Source organism: Tympanuchus pallidicinctus, unplaced genomic scaffold, assembly GCF_026119805.1.
Source record: "Tympanuchus pallidicinctus isolate F22 unplaced genomic scaffold, pur_lepc_1.0 scaffold3, whole genome shotgun sequence".
In the NCBI taxonomy this organism is placed as follows: Eukaryota; Metazoa; Chordata; class Aves; order Galliformes; family Phasianidae; genus Tympanuchus; species Tympanuchus pallidicinctus.
Window position 1 is genome coordinate 3,656,988 of NW_026294747.1, and position 20,399 is coordinate 3,677,386.

At 37.4% G+C, this 20,399-nt stretch overlaps 1 protein-coding gene across 3 annotated transcripts in view; it reads left to right on the forward strand.

Moving 5' to 3' along the window:
* NELL1 (neural EGFL like 1) overlaps positions 1-20,399 on the forward strand; it is a 286,319-nt gene that overhangs the window by 165,884 nt on the left and 100,036 nt on the right. For all 3 annotated transcript variants that reach the window (XM_052694359.1, XM_052694361.1, XM_052694362.1), the window contains exon 14: positions 14,563-14,685. In XM_052694359.1, coding sequence (XP_052550319.1) covers positions 14,563-14,685 — 123 coding nt within the window. The remainder of the gene's footprint in view (positions 1-14,562; positions 14,686-20,399) is intronic.

Genomic DNA, 20,399 nt, shown 5'->3' on the forward strand with positions numbered 1-20,399 from the left:
GAAAATACAGATGCTGCTAAAACAAAAAGCAAAAAAGCCAAAGTATTTCTTTATTATTATTTTTTTTTAATTTTACCAGGGGCTTCTGGATGCTCATTTAGGGTCTCTGGCTTTGCTGATGTTGATGTTGCTTTTTGTTGGAAAGAGAAGGCAGTTCTTCCTGAGCTCACTGTTGCTTGATTCTCATTTCTCATTTTATTTCTTTTGTTTGACATCTGTCTTGCTTTTTCTAGTGAAACATTCTAACCCTTCTGCATTTTTCATGTTTCTTTCATGGTTTGTGGTCACTACTTTCTCTGTTTCATTGATGCATACATGAATGGACTTGTTCTGTCAATATTAGGTACCCGATCTAAGCATGGAATTTCATTTTACCTTCCATAAATTGATTTTTAATGGAATATCTTTTTAAATGAAGTTGTTCCCGACACCTGGTGCTTTGTTTTTCTTAATTATTTCTTGTTTTGCCAAAGGCTGATTGCAGCAACCTGCAGCAAGGAGGCTTTAGATAGCACTTTGTGAGCCAGCCTGGTTAACATTGGAAAGGTATGCCACTTCATCCCCTAGAGGCCCTCGTTTGGTATCTCCAATATATTTCTGCAGTGCTTGTTCAATGATTTTTGAGTAGCTGAGCTTACTCTCTGTTCTCCCTGAAATGTGAAGTTTTCTTGGAGAAGAGATACCTTTCTTACATCTTGCACTCTTTTGCATAATCCTCTGCTTGGAATCCTCTGCTTGGATTCCTGTTTGTCTTGGATCGCAGTAGATACTGTTTGTAGCCAGTTTCCTTTGCCTGCCAGTGACTTTTCAAGCATTTGTATTAAAGGTCTTCTAGAGAAGAATATTCTTTTTTTGAATAAACCTTCATCAGCCGTGCATTTCTTCAGTGTTCAGTGCTATGTTTGCATAGCTAAGTAATTTTTATTATTGTTTACTTAAGTGAACAACGTGCAAAATAAAGTGGCATCATCATTATCCTGCAGTTAGTTACAAGAGGCTGAGCAGTGCACAGCACAGGAATTCTGCTTGATCTGTCTTTGGTCTCAGCGGAGGCATCTTCACACTGTCGTATTTTGCTGCTGTAAGAAAAAAAACAGCTGCAGCCAAAGAAACTCAGGTTGGGATATTGTCAGGTCTCGTAGGACAGGGTTGGTCTAGAGTGATTGCTATTACAGTAGAATATCTCCAGGGAAGAACATGGGTGCCTCAGGAAATGGCGATTCACTAGTTGCCATTCCTGTCTACAAATCAAAGTCAATTTGGCGTGTTGAGAGTAAACATAATGCCGGAGTCGCACGCTTCAAGGGGTAAAATGATTTGATCTCTTTCTTCCATTTACAAATTCTGTGGTATCTTTGGGATGCCATAGCAGTATACTGAAGACCGATACCCAAAAGTGGTATAAAGAGACTTTCTTTTTGAAGAGCTTAAAGCCCGTTTGTCCTACTTGAACTCACTGGGGGAAGTTGGGTTCAGAGAAAACCATTTGATAGTTAAGGTGCTTAAATACTCTGCTAGAAGCCAGTTTTAAAAAATGTATTTTTAATAATCTCTGCACTCACCGACTTACTTAGGGGAGTTGCAGCTGGGTAAACATTCTGTTTACATGCAGTAAGTACTTCGTCACAAGAGCAAAATATAATGGACTCCATCATTTGTTGCAGCACTTGTATAATTAGAAACTCATACATAAAGCAGGAAGGTGGTGAGTCTGTGGGGGAAATCTAGCAGCTTGACTTACGCCATTTTTCTCAGTTTGTTGTTTAAGTCAAAGTCTTTGTGACTTCAGTATCACTGGCGAAGTGCATGCCAATGCTCTGCAGGCCTTTCCTTGCATCTCTAACAGGTGCAAAGAAACAATATGTCCTTAAGTGTGATTTTGTGTTCTTGTGCGAGCAGATGGGTGCTTCTGTCACGCACGTGCATTAAGAAACAATTCCAACTCAGTACACTTCAATAGCTCCAATAAGTTTTAGTGTAAGCTTGAACTAGGCTTTGCATGGCTTTTGTAATGTTTTCTTTTTCGTGTGTGGAAGTTAAATTGTCATGGAGTGTTGGCATAAAAAAGTCTTTTGAACTTATGTCACTAATACAAAGTTCATCAAGCCGTGATGGAAAGCTGCATTGAAAGGTAAATTTCATAAGTTTAGTTATTACTGATTTTGAGAGTTCTGCAAAGTGAAGCTCCCAGCTATTGTTGAACTGAAAATACCAGGAAGATGAGATTCTGATATCAACTTCATAAAATATGCAGCTTCCACAATTTTCTGGATAAAAAGCAGCCCATCCTTTTAGATTGAGTCATATTGCAATTATAAATAAATCAGTACCATATTGCTTTAGGGTGCTTTTTTTTTCTTTTTTTTCTTTTTTTTTTTTTTTGACACAATGCAGGTGTTTGGACTCTATTCAGCTCTGAGCAAAACAGGCAAAATAAAACTGTTTCTTAAGATGTAATGGTAACAGACATCTCTCCTGCAAACTGTAATTTAGGCAGTGGCAACTGCTATGCTGTCTCAGATTCTGTCATTATTTGTGATTTCTTTACTTTCCTAAGTGAATGTCCTATGATTTAGAGAAGCTGAGAACTTCACAGAAATGTTCTTACTTTTCATCTGTCAATATTCATTACTCACTGCTCCAGCCTTGCTGGAACTGTATAGTTTCTTTATTTCTGCACAGTACATCAGGGTGAATTCCAAAGCTTTATTTACTCTCTATATGAGAGCTAATTTGTTCTCTGTATGAATTTCCCTGCTTTATAGCTATATGTCAAGTAAAGTGAGAACTGCTCAAAGGAATTTGGAAGAGTTAATGGTTTACAGATATACAAATCGACATACATAAATTGTGGAACTGGACCTGGGGTTTGTCTTTGTGGGTATAGAGCCCACTTCCTCTGCAGTCAAATATAAATCGCATTTGCATTTGGGATCAGGCTGGAGATTACAGGGGTCATGTGGAGAGAGGCTGCCATGCAGACCAGGCTACTGCCTACCTCTAGACATACAGACCATAAATGGATCATAAATGCAATAACGAAAAAGACCCTTAAGATGCTTGGGATCTCGCAGATGAGGGCATAGTTCTGTTTCCCATGTGTGCAGTATTACATTTTTGGTAATTTTGTGAACCATTTCTATTGCCACATCAGCTTCAGTTGCACCACTGATATTAGTATTTAAAAAAAAATATTGTGCTGTATTTCATTAGCAATATTTAAAATGTTCCTAAATATGTTTTTTTTTCCTTTCTTTCTTTTTTTTTTTTTTTTTTTCCTGGCAGTAAAGGGGAGTTTCTTCCATAATGGATTTGTTTTTTTAATATTTGCATCTCTTAATTTGCAGTATGCACTCTTCCCCAAAGTATTTTAATTAATTTTGTCTCTAAATCCAATCTGAATTGCGTTTTTTGAGAGGATGCAGAGAAGGACCATGAAGATGATGGAACGGCTGAATCACCTCTTATATGAAGGCTGGCTTAAGGGACAGAGCTGGTTGAGCCTGGAAAAGAGCAGGCTCTGAATAGTCCTCTTTGTGAGCTTCCAAGCATTTAGAAGGAATTTATAAACAGGAGGGAAATAAACTTTTTACACAGTCTGATAGTGATAGGTCAAGAAGGAATGATTTAAACTAAAGGAAGGGAGATGTAGACTAGATATTAGGGAAAGTTTTTCTACTGAGAGAGTGGTGATGTGCTGGAACAGGCTGCCCAGAGAGGCTGCGGATGCTCTGTCACTGGAGGTGTTCAGGGGCACGTTGGATGGGGCCCTGAGCAATCTGATCTAGCACCAGGTCTGAAGGCTGGACACCCTGCCTCCTTCTCTAATGAAGCAGATGCTTGATAGATTTATTATGTGAAAAATATTTTGAGACTCAAGATTTGAAAGGGACTAATCTTGCGCAGTCATACAAGCTGCCTAGCGTGAAATATTTACAGATGGATTTTTTTTTAAGATTCCTTTTCAGCATTAAAAAACAACGCTGCATGCAAAGAGGTCTAATCTGATTTCAGTAAGAACTCCACAAAACTGCAGCAAAGTGTCCCATTTAAATAGGATGTGTGACAGTTGGGCTTGGTGTTTTCTAATCAACGCGCAAGTTTAAGGTTGCATTCTGGAACTTCTGTACCTGTCAAAACAATATTTCTAATGTTGATATGGATAACATGGGAATTCAATGTCAAAAAACACTTGATACTGACTCTTCACACAAAAAAAAGCTACATCTTTCATATTATTATTTTCATGTTCTTTACTAATTTGGCACATCTACTCAAATGTGCTATCAGAGAGTAGGAAATAAAATTTAAACGCAGAAGGACCAATGGTGCGTGCTTCCAATGATTCTTGAATTTTTCAACATTTGATCTAGTTTCCTGTTTTATCACCCAATGCTGCTTTTCTTTAACCTTGGGCAGCTTCTTATCAGAGTCTAGACTTAAGACCATTCTTAATTCCAAAGTTGTTTTTTGTATTTTCCTTTTTCCTTTATTTCCTTTGTTAATACTGTGTTCAGAAATAGTGAAAACAAATCTCTCTTCCTAAGAGATGTTATATAGCCATTTATTATATATGTGCAAATATATGTTGTTCTAGCAAGTCATCTTTCTCTTTTTTTATTTTTCCTGCTCTGCATTCTACACTTCTTGAAAAAGTTACAGTTCCATTACAGAGAAGTTACTGTTCAAGAAAGGTAGCTATTGTTTGTCTTGATTTGGCCAAAAATGCTTCCATTGTAGCAATTCCTAGAACTACATAGTGAACTTCTCTTGTGAAACTCAAATAGGCTCTATTGGTAGTTGTTGTTATAAAGTAGTAAAGCAGAACAGAGGATCACAGTATAAAGAATGCTTCCCTTAAGGGGGGGAAAAAAATAAAGGGAGGGTATATATAAAAACGCTCTAAATTAGCTATTGACATTCATAGAAAAGATATCAGAATTATTCCAGGTAGTTCACTGAAACTGTCAAATTATAGCTCAGCTGTAGTCGAGCAGAATCATGCGAACATTTGGGAAATAATGTCTTGAATACCAACTAAAAAATAGGAGAATCCAGTTGTACAGATCCAGGATGTTTTGACGTCGTGAGTCCTGAGTGCATTTAGAGGACTCTTCTTATTTCTGTCCATATATATAAGCCAACAGTGGACCTGGTGGGTTTCATGGGAATAGGGCTCATCAGTAAGGTGAATGTCTTAGCAATGAATAGTGAAGTTTCTATATACTGGAGTAGAATATAAACCTTCGTATTTACCTCTGCTTTCAGCTTCTTGCTGAGGAGAAACAAGGAAGGCTCAGTGTTTCGCTGCAGAAATGATAGGTTTGAATACTTCACCTGCCGAATGCTGGAATCATTCAAACGAATGTTACAAGTGTCATTAATTCTCATGTTTGCACACTGGTCTCTTTAGAACATGGTAGTGTTAATCTGTTTTCCCCTACAACTATTCCTATCACGTTACATGCATGAATAAGATTACAGTAGTTTTCTTTATAATCTTTGAATATGTGACTACAAGACTTCATTGTGGAATAAGTATGTTAACTATACCAAATAATAACTAAAGTTGTTGAGGAACAGGAAACTGTCAGACAAATCTCATTGATTCTCTCTGAATACCAGTTTGGGAATGAAAATCTCATTATATTGTTACACCAGTTTCTAGATGGTTCTAGGCAGCCTGGTTTAACAGGCTAAATCAACATAAAACAGTAGCAGTGTTAAAAATAAAAAGACAAACGGTGCATAAGCATAGATTTGATTAGTATTGTATTTAGTAAGCTTGAATTTTGGATAGCAAAATGTGACCAAAATCTAATTCTGTGCCAGGGAAAAAAAGGGAAGAATTTTAATTTATTACTTTAACGTAAACATTTAAGAGGTGTTATTCAGACAGCAAATATGTGAACGTTCAAAATTTTATATTCAAATTAAATCTCACTATTTCTTCCTAATTACCCAGGAGTAGCATATGTCTACTCTTTTAGAATGCAGTCTAAATAATTTGGCATTAAACACCAGAAGCTGTTCATTGTGTCTTAAATCACAATAGCGTTTTAGTTTCCTATTAAAAGAACTGCAAAGCAGATATTTCTGGCAGTACTTTGTATATTTAACTGCTCATAAGGATTAAATTGCAGTGTATCCTTATGTTAAGGAAATGGAACTTCTCTGTTCTTAGAATGGCTTAGTTTGGGTGGGACTTTGAAGATCACCTCGTTCGAACCGTTCTGCCATGTCAGGGTGGCCAGCCATTAGATAAGGCTGACTGGGATCCCATCCAACCTAGTCTTGAATGCCTTCAGGAATGGGGCATCCACAGCCTCTCTGGGCAGCCTATTGCAGCGTCTCCCCACTTTCTTGAGCAAACAATTTCTCTCTAAGGTCTAACCTAAAATCTTTTTTTAATTATAAAGCCATCCACCTCTTGTCCTATCACTATCATACTGTGCAGAAAGTCAATCCCTCTCCTGCTTGTAAGTGCCTTTCAAGTGCTGGAGGGCTGTAATGAGATCTCCCCACAGTCAAACTAAACAAGCCCAACTCCCTCAACCTATCTTCACAGGAGAGGTGCTCCAGCCCTCTAATCATCTTTGTAGTCTTACTCTGAATGCTTTCCAACAGCTTCACATCCTTCCTTGTGTATTGACTTGTACACATTCAGTTATGAGGTGGTCTTGGAGTCGCTCTCCTCTTACACTGGGAAGGATTTTGCTACTTCAAATCACACTTAGAAGATCAGGGATATGAAGAAACCCTTGTTCTTCACATCCCTCTCCAAGTTCAATTCCATCTGCACCTTGACTTTCCTGAGTCCATCCCTGCACATTTGGAACAGCATGCCTCTATATTTTTCCCAGGCCACCCATCCCTGCTTCCTTTTCCTTTTTCCCCTCGGTTTGACCAGCAGATCTTTGCTCAGCCATGATGGTTTGTTGCTTCATCTGCCTGATTTCTTACTTTGGAAAATGGAGAGCTCTAGCAGTCTCAAAAAGGTATCTTTTGAGTACTGCCAGCTCTGTACTTTTCCCTTGTTCCTAAGGATAGTTTCCCAGGGATTGCATCCAACAGTTCGCTAAACAGCCTGAAGCTCGCTCTCCTGAAGGTCAGGCCTGACTCTGCTCCTTGCCAGGCCCATGTTCCTTGAGACTATCAATTCGACCAGGACATGGTTGCTGCAGCCCAGGCTGCATTCAATCAATCTTAACCACTTATACAATCTCTTTCACATTAGTGAGCACCAGGTCCAGCAACACTTCAATTTTGGTGGGTCTGTCTAGTACCTGAATCAGAAAGTGGTTTTCTGAATGGACTCCAGGGGTCTCCTGGACTGCTTGCAGCTCTCAGTACTTTTTCCAGCAGATATCTGGTGGTTGAAATCCTTAACCAGGATGAGAGCCTGAAGGTGTTATGCCTCTTGAAGCTGGAGCAAGAATGTCTCAACTACAGGCTCACCTGAATCAGGTGGCCTGCAGTAGATTCCAACCACCAGATGTCCTCTGTGGGCCGAGTCCCTGATTTTAACCTAGAAATTCATGAATGTTTCTCAGAGGCAGCTCTCTGCACTCTCTCCACTTCTTAATGTAGAGGGCAACTCTGGGCCAGAATTCTTTTGCCTGTATGATCTAGGTGAATGCAATCAGCAGCCACCAGACCAGGCACTGAGTAATCTGCCCCATGGCCGATAAAGCCAAAATTCCCAAAAGGGCACCAGCCTCTCAGCCACGGATTTATCAGATGGGTTTTCCTGCTTCTCTCAGTATCCCTTGCTACCAGTGAGGGGAGAGAAGAAAACTCCATCTGTACTCCAGCTAACAATCAACTAACCATCCCAGTGATCTGAAATCCCTTTTGATAGCTCCTCAGGGCTTCTCTCAGCAACTTTATGGCTGCTCACAAGTAGGTGAAAATACAGATTTGTTTAGGATTGTCTGTGTTCGCTATTGTCTTTTACCAGCTTACCATCCACAAGGTAATTTCTTGTACATAACCTGTTTGATGTATGCATCTCATTCCTAACTGCCTTTATTTTCTTGGAGAGAGTCTTCCCAGGTGCACAGAGTAAAGTTTCTTTTTATCCAGCCTATTTCAAAGGTATCCTTTTTCTTTCATCAGAATTTCCTGTGAGCCGAAATCCCGATGCTGTGAAGTCCATGATATTTCTTAAATTCTATTTTTCATCTGTCATTTTTAAAGCGTTAATAATTAAATAGACATTTGAGTCTTCACGTCATGCAGCAGAGCTTTGTTTGTTCTTTTAAAAGTATTCAGGGAGGTGGCATTCTCCTTTCACAGTTTTAAAATACCATTGGCTTAAGTGTAGCCAGACAGCTGCTTAATTTTACATGAGATCATGTATTCTATACAAGTGGTCTCTGTATTAATAAAAAATGGCAGAATTTGATGACCTTGCTGTTCTTGAAGTGAGTTGTCTCTCTGTTATACGTCTGTTGGTGTATAGCAGTGGTTACTGCATTTGTGCTTACACAACCCAGAAGCAGTTGTCCTCTCTCACAATTTAGAGGTCAACGTAGATTTCCTTTCGATGTTGTAAAAGTAAGAATAAATAGAAATAGTCAGAATCTTTTCACAATGTTTTCCAAAGATGAATGCTTTCTATTAAGTGTGAAGGCTTTGGGTAACTAATGGAAGGAAATCCTTACAATAAGAAAATTGTTCCCATCTTCTGAGCCAATTTAAATTGAGGCCTTCTCGTGTAATGAGAATTGAAAGCAGCTCTGGTGAAGGACCATTCTATGGGATGTGTCTCCAGTAATTGCATTCCAGTGCCTGTCCTTTTTAGAAGAACATTCTTATCTAATAAAAAAAAAAAAGTCAACACACTTGTGAAAAAATAAACCTTAAATCAAATGTCTTTTTTCGAATAGGCTTTTGAACTCTGTAAGGGGAAGCTATCCCGATGTTACAATTATCTGTGACTCTTGTCTAAAAGGTGCTTAGCTTTGCTGTGTCTATATATTTTCAAACGTGGTTCTAATTTTCTGCTAAAGACTTGGACAAATAGTATAACAAATATAACAACCCAAATACTTGATTTTTTTCCCAAGTACGTACAGAGAGAAAAAAGAGAAAGTATGCATTTTTAAAAAATATACACACAAAATGTAATCTTCCTCTTGTGTCATTATAAAAATAATTTATTACAAATATCTTTCCAGTAAAAAAAGTGGATGATATTTATAATGTTCAAAACTTCAAGAGTATGGCAGTAATCCATTTTTTACTACTGACAGTTCTGATGCTGGCTGTCATAACTGCCTAGAACCTTTCACAAGCACTGCATTTCAGATGCACACAAATGAAGAAAAATTGTATTTAGCTGTAACTGTTTATTTAGAAATTATCACTCATCTGTATTTACAAATGCATGCTGAATCTCATTTTTGCTCTGTATGTGCTCTGAATTATTTTTGTGTGATTGTTTGTACTCTACATACAATTTTGCAGTGTGGTTTGGATGGCTTTCTGCAGAATTCAGTACTTCAGGCAGCCTAAATCTTTGTGTAGTGCTCTGCCTCCCCAACATGCTCCCTATTGCATTCTTCTACTTCACTGCTGCCCAGAACAGAGAGCTGTTTTTGAGCTAATGCTGAAGAGAATAGCCATGTGTAAGCCTCAGTAAGATCAGGCTAGAGAAATGCATATACAGAATATTTTGCAGGAAAACAGGTGCCTGAATGTTGACTTCTTTGGTGTTTGAACACACTTATTTATACTTCACACTGAAGAGACTGCCTGTCAATAGGGTTGCATATTAATGGAACGTGCACTTATTTGAGGTATGCAAAACACAGGCTGCTGCAACTTGTAGGTGCTTTACCTTTATTAGCCTCAATATGTACCTGTGTTTTGAAGAAAGTTGAAGATCTGTTAAGCGAATGGCTTCGCAGCTGAAATACATCATGATGGATCATTCTGCCTTGGCTGAAGATGTAGCTAATGGAGCTATTGAAGAGGTGTGATCTTTTGTAGCAAATACTTTGTGGATGGATGCAGAGTTTGGTTGCATTTTCAATCTCCCTCTCACTCAGGAATTAGTTACCTGTCGCCTTTTGCATGCTTGCACAATAAACATTGGTTGCAGATGTTGGAGTGGTGTGCTGCTTGCTTCAGCAGAGTCAATCTGTCTTGTCCACGTGCCCAAGTGCAGGTGGATGCAGGGTGGTCCAACTCTCTCTGTGGCAGTTGGGTAATTGTGCTTATTTTAGCCGTTTCCTATGTATCTGTGCTACTGAGTCTTTAACAGGAAACAGTCTGTTTTCCCATTGCACTCTACCTAGTTTCTTCTTTGGGATTTCAGGAGAAAGGAGGTATTGTTTGTGCCCTAGTGTCAGTGTGCAAACAGACTAGCCTATTTTTAATATAAGGCATTTTCTGCTATTTGTAGGATGCATTGCTGTGTCCTAAAATAAGATATTTAACTAATGCCTGCTTGAAACTACTTTCTGGGGAATTAAATTCGTTTTTTTTTCTTTTTCTTAATGTGATTGTTACCTTTGTAATGCCTTGTAATATTGAAACAAATTCTGTCAGACTGCTCCCAGGTATTCCGTTCATTAAGATAAGCTTATTTTATTAGGTTGCCTGTGAACAAAGCAAAGATAACTACAGTACTTATCTTTAACCACTGTATGCGCTACCATGCAGCACAACCTGTATATGAGCATCAGTATCCCCAGATTCATGGTGGACTTCAGCTCAAACAGAAGCAATTCCAGGTTGCCTGAGGCAAGTAGATAACCAGGGTTATCTAGATTGTGATGTAGATTGTTTTAAAGATATTCTTCAAAACAAGCACTGCTTAACATATGCATGGTGTACAGTTGGAATAGTAGCACGGTTAGGATGGTTCTTTACAGGTGTTATAGTTGGAAAGCTTATTGCAGTGAAAAAGAAACAATCAAGGAAGAAATACCTGTATTTATAGTACCTCCAAAAAGGAGGGATCTCTAGAAAGAGATCCTTCTCCAGTGCTAGTCAGCCCTTAAATAGGAGAGGAGAGGTGGAGTCTTCTGGTCACACAGGTGAATTGCCTTCTCCTGTGCTCCCAGGGCTGACCTAGTCCTTGCCTCAGGTGATCAGTCAGTGGTTCAGGCTGTGGCTCAACAGTTCCCATACACGCAGAGCATACCTGAGTAAGGAATGAGCTTTTTAGTAATTGCTTCTTAAACTGGTGTGCTTAAAGTAGGAACTCAGATGTTGGAGAAGTCTGTGAAAGCTTTGGGAAATTCAGCCAAGTCTTTACCCAGAAGAAAAATACCAGGCTTAAATATGTAGTTTGTGTCACTGTGATTGTAGCTAAGTGGCTAGGAAGCAAGAATATGACCTGAAGCTTGAGACACAATGCGTTCTTTCATACCTTCTTTCTATTTGTAGTAAAGAAATACTAAGCGGAAGGTAAACTAGCAGTTGGTATTTGATATCTTAAACTAGCAGTTGGTATTTGATCTCTTTTTTTTTAGCTGTAGAATATTGATACCCTTTAATTTTCTGTAAGATCTTTAGCTTCTGAGGACTTCAGAAGAATGGTAAATACTAAAACAGGTGTAGAATCTGGAAACATTCTCATTTTAGAGAGAAATTGAGTCACAAAAAAACAAATGATCCTCTAGCAAATGATCCAAAAACTCTGGTGGCAACAACCAAACACTTGAGTAACAGAAATTGTAATACAGAAGAAAAATTTGCAGAGATTTTGTAGATAAATCATCAGTGAGCAAGGAATTATAATTGTAACTGTTCTTCTGAAATGGTACCTGTTTCTTGAGATGAATGTTAGTAATCCAGTGGAAAGTGGTTTTTCTTTTGTTTTCTGGGAACTGCCTCCTCCAATAGCATCCTTCTCAGTAAGGCTCCCAGCTCTGTCTTTGATCACAATCCCCTTTTGTGCTGTGTAGTAATAACAAAAGTCACATGGAGATGGATAAACTCAGTCAGACTTTATGACACTGCCATTCCTGAGCTGTCATTCCATGGCAGTGTGTTTACATATACACAGATCTATGCATACATATGTATATATAAAAAATTAAAAATGAGATGGATTTTTTTCTTTGCTCATTTTCAGCTGAAAGTGAAGTTGTTAAGACGTGGCCTCAAGATTTTTTCCCAGCTCTCTCCCTTGTTCTTATGGAATGATACAGTCTGTGACTCTTTGCATTTGTTTTCCAGTGTCCTTTCCTTCCAGCCTATCTATTTAGGTGGTTTCAACCATAACTTTAAAGCAGAAGTACGTTCTTCCTGATTGGCACTTGAATGGGAGACTTTGAAAGTGATGTGTGAAAGTGATGTTCTTTGCAAATTACTTGTAATCTCTTCTGAGTTTAAACAAAACACGAGCTGACCTTCAACACACACTTCCCACTGTGGATACCAAGAGGATGAGGGAGAATGAAACAAAAAATAACTCACTACTGACAGACTCCCAAGGACTTGTCCCATTTGGAATAAAAGATTTTTGTAAGTTGGCAGAAAATCAAAGCTTTCTCATTCTTATTAACACTGTAGCATCATGATCTGTAGACATCTTTATACCAGGGAAAATTTTATTTAAAGTTCCCATAATTGCAACCAAACTGCTGCTGTGAAATCTTGGGATTCCTCACGCAGAGGAGATTCTCTTGATATTTCTTATGCTGAGGGCAGATTCCCAGGGTCCACTTTTCAAACTTAGTTGCTGACTCCTCAAGGTTTTGTCTACTTAGAAAAACTGACCTCTGTTTAATATTGCCAGAATTTCTACATTTGCAGGAGAAGTAAATAGAATGATTTACATTGTCGTAGTCCTCGAAAAAGCATGGCAGAGCATAACCTCTTTTGTGTTCTGGCAAAACACAAAAGTTACCACTGGGAAATCTGTTGTTTGTATTTGAAGTGCTGAGAAGGTAATCAACTAATTCTGGCAATTATTTCAGTAGGAATTGTGTGTGTAAGTGAGCCTGTGACAAAGGCCCTCTCATTGTAGCTTGAATACAACACATACACCTGCAGACTAATAACAATAATGAATAAAAGTAGTAAGAGGAGGGAGAAAGCCTGGAGAAAGGCTTTCATTTTAAAAGAAAGAATCATTCAGTTTCACTTGCCGGCGAAGCACTTCCTTGAAGGGTAGCTTGATGATCTTTGCATCTGATGCAGCCATTTGAGCACCATGAGACCACAGCAGGAAGAAGGGATGGAGAACAAACAGCCCATGAGGAAGCCTAACGGTTCTGAATGTCTAAGGCATTCCAATGAAAATTGGAAAGAAGCTGAAGTCAATTACTAAGCTGAGCTGGGGATCAACATAAACTAACAAGCATAAATGTAGACCTGAAGTTATCAGCAAAAGCCAGACACGTGTGAGTGTGTGCATATGAGAGCTTGTTACTAAAAGCAAAGAGAGAGCAAAAGATGTTTTGCTTTGATGTTTGTTAGAAGAAAATGATGGCAACCCATACCATTTGGTATCAATGGAGAGGCTCTTCTGAAGGGTTACTTCATAGTATGTAACAATGAATAATTTTATAGGCATCAGCTCTCTCTACTTTATAGAAGTCTGAATTGAGCCTGTAGTCCTTTGAACACTCTTTATTTACTAGTATTACCAAAGTTTATCTTTGATTCCAGAAAGCCTCTGGAACCTGACTATACCTCTTAGTAGAAGGGTGATAGTCTGGTTACTGCATTTGCATGAATGAAGACTACCAAGAAGGATGCCAAACTCTGATTTTTGTTTAAGTCTAATATTTTAAATCCTTTACGTGGCTCTCAGAAATATTTCTGCATTTTCTTGATTCCATTGAACAAAATGGTAAGTCCACCAGCTCAGAAGAGTAAAATATTTGGGTTTTCTTTCTGCAGTCTAACTGTGTGAAGGTAACCTCTAGTAATTAGAGGATGAAGCAAGAAACTTCAGGGTCACATAGCTCAGCACTTCTAATTGATGCTTTTCTACAATAAAATACATCACGAGAGAAAAATGCAGGAGCTGCAGTGAATTAGGCCCAGTGACAGCAGTTAGAATTGCTAGATGAAAACAAAATATGGAAGTCTGTTTGGGGTCCAGTGGTAGAAATAGTTCTCTAAAAAGATAAAATGTTATTACATTTTATTAAATAAAGATCCTACTCAGCAGATATTAGAGCAAGTGGCTGTGAAGACTGAACTGTGTGTTTTTGCTGTTGTTTTTAAGAGCATTGATAGGATCCCCTCTCCTGAGTTTTCTGGTCTTATATTTATGCTTATTTCTGTTGGTGATAGGCAACGAGATAAGGGTTAGTCTTCATAACAGATATTATTCTATGATAGCTTTCTACATAGGTTTTTGTCTTAGCAATACTTTGCATCCTCACTGATTCTTTTTTCCTGTTTTTGAACCTAAACAATCACCATGCAGATGTTGTTGAATCTTGTAATGAAAGCACACCCATCACTGACTGCCAGACCAAACTCCCAGTAATCAGCTGCTGTGGCACCCTTCTTATTCCACTTGGTTTTAAGATGTCATGTCTTCAAGCTGAAAAGCTCACTGTCTCTTGTTCTTTTTTTCCCTTATAGAGCATGATGAGTGTGGCAGTGGGCAGCACAGCTGTGATGAGAATGCAATCTGTACCAACACTGTCAGAGGACATAGCTGCACTTGCAAACCTGGATATGTGGGGAATGGGACCATCTGCCGAGGTAAGTCTGCTATTCTAGAAGCAATGTAAAAGTGGCATACTCTATTAATATTTTCTGACAGTCACCTACATTCTGTTAACTTGTGATGATGGCTGGATTCTGTCAATAATTCACTGTTAGATTCATCATATGGCAACTGGAATGCACATAGAGATTATGGGAATTGACTTGTGCACAGCTTTTCAGCAAGGAGTTATTTCTGGAATGCTAGGAGTAAAGGACTTTTACTGTCATTCTATACTGTCATTTGAGTTAGGTGTCTTTCTGATTTTAAGTGATATTAGCTGTTTATTAATGTCACATCTAGTCTTTAAATTTTAATCAGATGCCTTTTATATTAGAATAATCATCTCTTCTAATATCATATTGCTGCACTTTGTCTACTCTCACATCAGAGTAGGGCTTTTTTTTTTTTGTTCTTTACATTTGAACACTTATTTTGAAGCTTTCTCTCTTATGTTAGCAAGAAATATCTGGAGTTGGCTATGCTTTCTATGAAGTAGGTCAGCTTTTTAGAAAGGTTTTTTATTTCTGTGGAGGACAAGCAATGGTGTATTTAAAGGCAGGGGTATGACTCTGTTAACCAGTTGGCTTGGTGGGGGCTCTGTCATGGAGGTACTACTCAGTTCTACCTCTTATGTATTTATGAATTGTCTTGTTGCATAAAAAGCTGTTTTTGCCTTGCCTGGGGTTTTCTGACTTGCAATAATTGAAAACTAACATTTTTTTTTTAAATGATAGCTATTGAAATTGACAAAGTAGTCTGTTGTGAACTTCCAAGGAATTCTTTAAAGAAGTAGGACTGATATCATTCTTGCTACAAGCTAAAGTTCTTCACTAAGATTGGCCTGTTGGCCACAGAATTAGCATATGCCATCTGATTGCTTTTTGACTTGACTTTTTTTGAGATTCTTCATCTGCACAAAGGATAATGCTATATTCAGTACTGAAAGATGTTTTGCAGTGTTTTAAGAAGCATTCCAGAAACAATATGAAAACGGTGGCCAAGTTAAACCTCCTGTTTTTATTGAAGTTCAGGAGGTGATACTGGGGAGATGCTGTACTGTATTACAGTGAATGTAAATTACGGCATAGACAAAGAGTTTCATGGAAGTCTCTGTGAATAGCCTGGCTGTGTTTCACTGTTTTTGTTGTTGTTGTTGTTGCTTTTCTGATGTTAATACAATGTAAATCTTTAATGGTATTTCTTTGAAGCAGGAATGCTTGGAGTAGCTCACAAACCATCTTTTCACACTGATGATCTTTGGTCACCTAGTACTGGGTTAAAAGTACTGGCCAAAAACTCTAACTCTCATTGCATATTTATTAGTCCAGTAACGTTCAAGTAACTAAATATTCTAGTAATGAGATTACACTTGAGAAATGCAGAGATGTTTTCATCCTCAAAATTTGTTGAAAGCTGAGTTGTGGTTAGACATATGTATTTAAAATGCCTTGAATTGCACAGGTGAAGGTACTTAGGGTTACTTGTTTGAGATAAATGTACATGGAAATAGAGAAAAAAAAGTGATTCTTACATTCTGACTATGAAGCGTGAACTGAGGGGAAAAGTGGAGATGGTAGGAAAGCATTTTGCACTCTAATAATTACTGTATTCACTAGGGCTGAGAATTATCATTTGCTACATGGAATAGCCATTACTGCAAGTCAGATGATACTAGAATGTTGCAGTGTGTTAGCAAATAGTGCAGCGTGCCACGTCAAGAAGTGGTCTGAGTTTCTCAGCCTGTGGTTCTGTGGTCACTTGAGGTTTTTACAATTTGGGTAGCTAAATGGAGAGGCATTCACATTTTACACATTAATGGTAACATGTAATTTGGCTTAAAAAAAAAAAAAAAAAAAAAAAAGGCAGAAAAAGCAGAATTATTATCAGTTTCCAGACATACTGGTTGGCTTACAGTTCTACACTTGGCACAGGAAAAAAGTTGTGCACTTGTCAGGACAACTATCCATAATTTAGGTTGTCTTTTAGCAATTCTGGAGCTTCATTTTCAGGCAGCGTAACTTGGAAAAGAAGTATATGTAAGCCAAGGTAATAAGTTTGATATAATACCATCTGAAGCTGACAAACCTCCTTGAGTCACCTATAAGTGTTTTATATTTACATGTTATAGATGTTTGCAAGCACAAAACATTTGTCTCAACTCCTACTGAAGTAACGTCTCTCCAGTTCTGTAAGAAATCTTATTAATATTGTCCATAAGTAGAAAAATAATTTTATAATCAGAGAGCAATACTGACTTTTGTCTGATTGTACAATATATTTCAACCTTATCTTCGCAATGTCATAAATTCAGAGTAATGTTGCTTTTTTACTTTAGTGACAAATGCTGTGATTACATCTTTGTAAGAAAACAAATACCATAGGTCTGTTTTAGAAATTGTGTGAGCATTTAAATGAAATTGCATAGTGAAATACTGATAAATACAGTGAAGTTATTTTGGCGGGCAAGTTGGTGATATCTGCACTTTTTGTGGAAAGTATGGAGAAATAAAAAGGACAGAAGTAATCTGAATATTAATATGGTTGTTGTGTAGAAATAAAAACAAAAAGACGTGAGGAGTGAAGCAGAAATTTTTCAAAAAATAATTGCATAACCAGGAATGCCATCTTTCTTACACATTTCATGTGTAAGAATTTTTTTGCTTTTCTGTGAATGTGGTAGACTAGACTACATAATTAAGGACTGGATTATGTCAAGGTAGGTGTGGAAATTATCATGAAGAAAAGCAGTGGAAAAGGGCACGGTCCAAGACCAAATGCTCTTTTTCATTAAAATAGATACAATTATAGTTTAAATGACATAAAAACAAACAAAAAAAAATAAATAGAGGTGAATGTAAGAAAATCTTCATAAATACACAGGTACCAAAACACAGGCAGTGGGACTGTATATAAGAATAAGGACAAACAGAACTTATTTATTTCCTATGGATGTAGATATTTTCTCTATTTTCCTGTAAGAAATAGGCTTTAGTTCCTCAGAAAGATACTGAAATTTTGGGGATAGTTCATAAAAAGAGTGAGCTTAAGTTGAGATGAAATGACAAGAGACTATGATGCTGTACCATCATGGTACAGCAAATTTGACAGAGCGCTGGACCCAGAATAAAAAAGGATTTATATCTTATTACTTTTGCAAAAAATGCACAGTAAAATAAGAAAGTCTTTTTTAGAAGAAGCTATGACATTAAAGGTAGAGAATAGTGGTAAAACCAGTTGCATGGAGTATTTAAGTGGAAGCTGAAACTGTGGTCCTACAGGTTACTAGATGAGTAGATGAGATGTACTGCTGTCTAAAGTCATAGAAAGAGTCAAAGGTATACTGAAACGTCATCAGATTTCCCAAAATAATTGATGATATTTTACAGACATCAAACCACAAATAAACGCTGTAGATTCTGCTGGAGTTATAGATCAGTTTTTTGCAACTTGAGCAAAATTTGAGTCAACATCAATGCTGTGTTACAATTGGATGTTTTCTTGTTTCGTGCAAAGAGTCCTAGAAGTAGTGTATGATCCTTGTCCTAAAGTTTGTTTTGAAAGGTAACTTCTGCCATAGAAATGTAGCAGTGGCCCTTTTTAGAATACTCAGGTGGTAAAACAGGAGACTTTCGTCTGCAATGTAGGCAAGATGTGTTGGCTACTCCTTTTTTTGTATATCCCATTTGTGCAGAGCAACCAAAAGTGTAACACTTAACCAAGCATGAATATTTTTCATTTTATTTCTGTGTTTTACTTGTATAGTCTGCCTAACAGGTTTATGTGGTGAACTATTAATACCTCATTTGATGGTTTCTACTGAGACATAGATTTATTACAATGATTAAATGAGGTGGATTTAGTTACAGTCGTAAACATTAATGCAAGTGTGTGCAAAATGACTAATACCTGTCACATCAGGTATTGTGACATAGAAATCAAAACAGTGTTTGTTCTAATTAGTTTCCATGTTGTAGAATCGCTTATTTCTGAGAGTATGAAATAGGATATTTTTTTTTTCCTGCAGCGTTTCTCAGAAAACTCTCAGGGGATTGCAACTCAGTGTATGGTGGAGTCTTAAAGAAGGCAGCTGTAATTTTAAAGTGAGATAGTTTCTGTTTTACTGGTTAAATCTTAAAGTCCAGCTTAGTGTCTTAATTGTACTGTTGTTCTTCATATATATTTACCTTGAAAACTGTGTTTTATAGTGTGGTTGTTACTTAAGGACTTACTGGTCACCTTATGAACATCTTACTGGGATTCTGGTATGGAAAAATGTCCAGATTTTGAAAGAATGCTGTTTTCTTTTCTAAGGCAATGGGAATAATGACATGGAGTCTTTATTCATAATACATTCAAAGCATTTGCTGATGACTAGAGTAAATCACAGGCTTGAAAATTAATTTTGTCAGACGTGAATCAGTAATTAGGACTATTTTTCACTGTCTTGGTCACAAATTGCAATTGTATGGGCATGTCCTTTTTTAACAAATGGCAGTCTGAGTGTTGTCCTTCATTGCAGTTTTCTCCTTTTTTTTTTCCATGCAGGAATTTTTTTTAGTAAAGTAATTCTTAGCCTGAAGTATACTTAATAACCTGAAATAAGTGCAGGTGAAAGAAACTGTATATCTTCCAGTGTGTAGATGTTGTATTGACAGTGTAGTAAATAGACAACTAAAAACAAATTCTCATCCCTTGTTACAAAAAATACTGAAGAATAATGAGAGCTGAAGAAGAAAGCTCTAGTCTTATTGGTTATTCCTGTGCTCCATTCTCTACTTTTTTTTTTTGCGTCCCTCTTACATTGACATCAGCAATACTGAGATTAAATGCCAGCAATGTGAGACTGTTCAGTATGCTTATATCATTTTGTAAAAGCATATCTGATCACTCGGAGACATCTAACTACCACACTAGATTTGGATGTTCTGTGTGTGTGTGTTTGTCTGTTGGATGTGGACTTGAAAGCCTTTGTGGAGTGCTGGAATGTGTTAGGAATTATGTGAAGTCGAGCACAGTAGTGGAATGGAATGAAAAAATCATTCCCCTCAGCCTCTGATTTCTGTGGTTGTAAGGCTTTGAGTCGTTGATATAGATTATAATTTCTTTAATTGCTGTTTTGTTGTAAAATATGCAAGTTGTGTGAAAGAATGTAATAATTTGGACTTGTTTGGAGATTTTGATCCTGTTCTTCACCGTATTGAGCTTTGCATAGTTGTTTCTACCTAGCACCTAGTGAATAAATCACTGCAAAAGCAAATAGATGCATTCACATCCATATTTTGGTGTTACTTGGCTTGTGCAAGGTAGCATAGGAAGTATAAGAACCTGAATTGTCATACTTGTGGTTGAAACATTCCAGACAGAACTGATTTAATGGTTTTAAAAGAATACACAAAAAGATACATAACAAGATCAGAGTTCTTGTAGATTATTCATTCTAAAAGTAGCACAACTTGACTCAGAGTCAAAACAATACGATTCAAGCTACAATATTTCTTATATTCCTAAATTCACTTTCATAAAAGCGAACAAAATTGAATTTTCAGTGTAAGCATCTTTATGGCTTTGTTCATGATGATGCAGTTGTCAATGTGTTATATTTCTTATGGTTGCTCTGTTGGTGAATTAGTTTTGAAGTTATATAAACACGGTGCTTTAGCCACATTCTGTTTGTTACTTTAGTTCTAATGTTGTTGCTTTGCCTTTC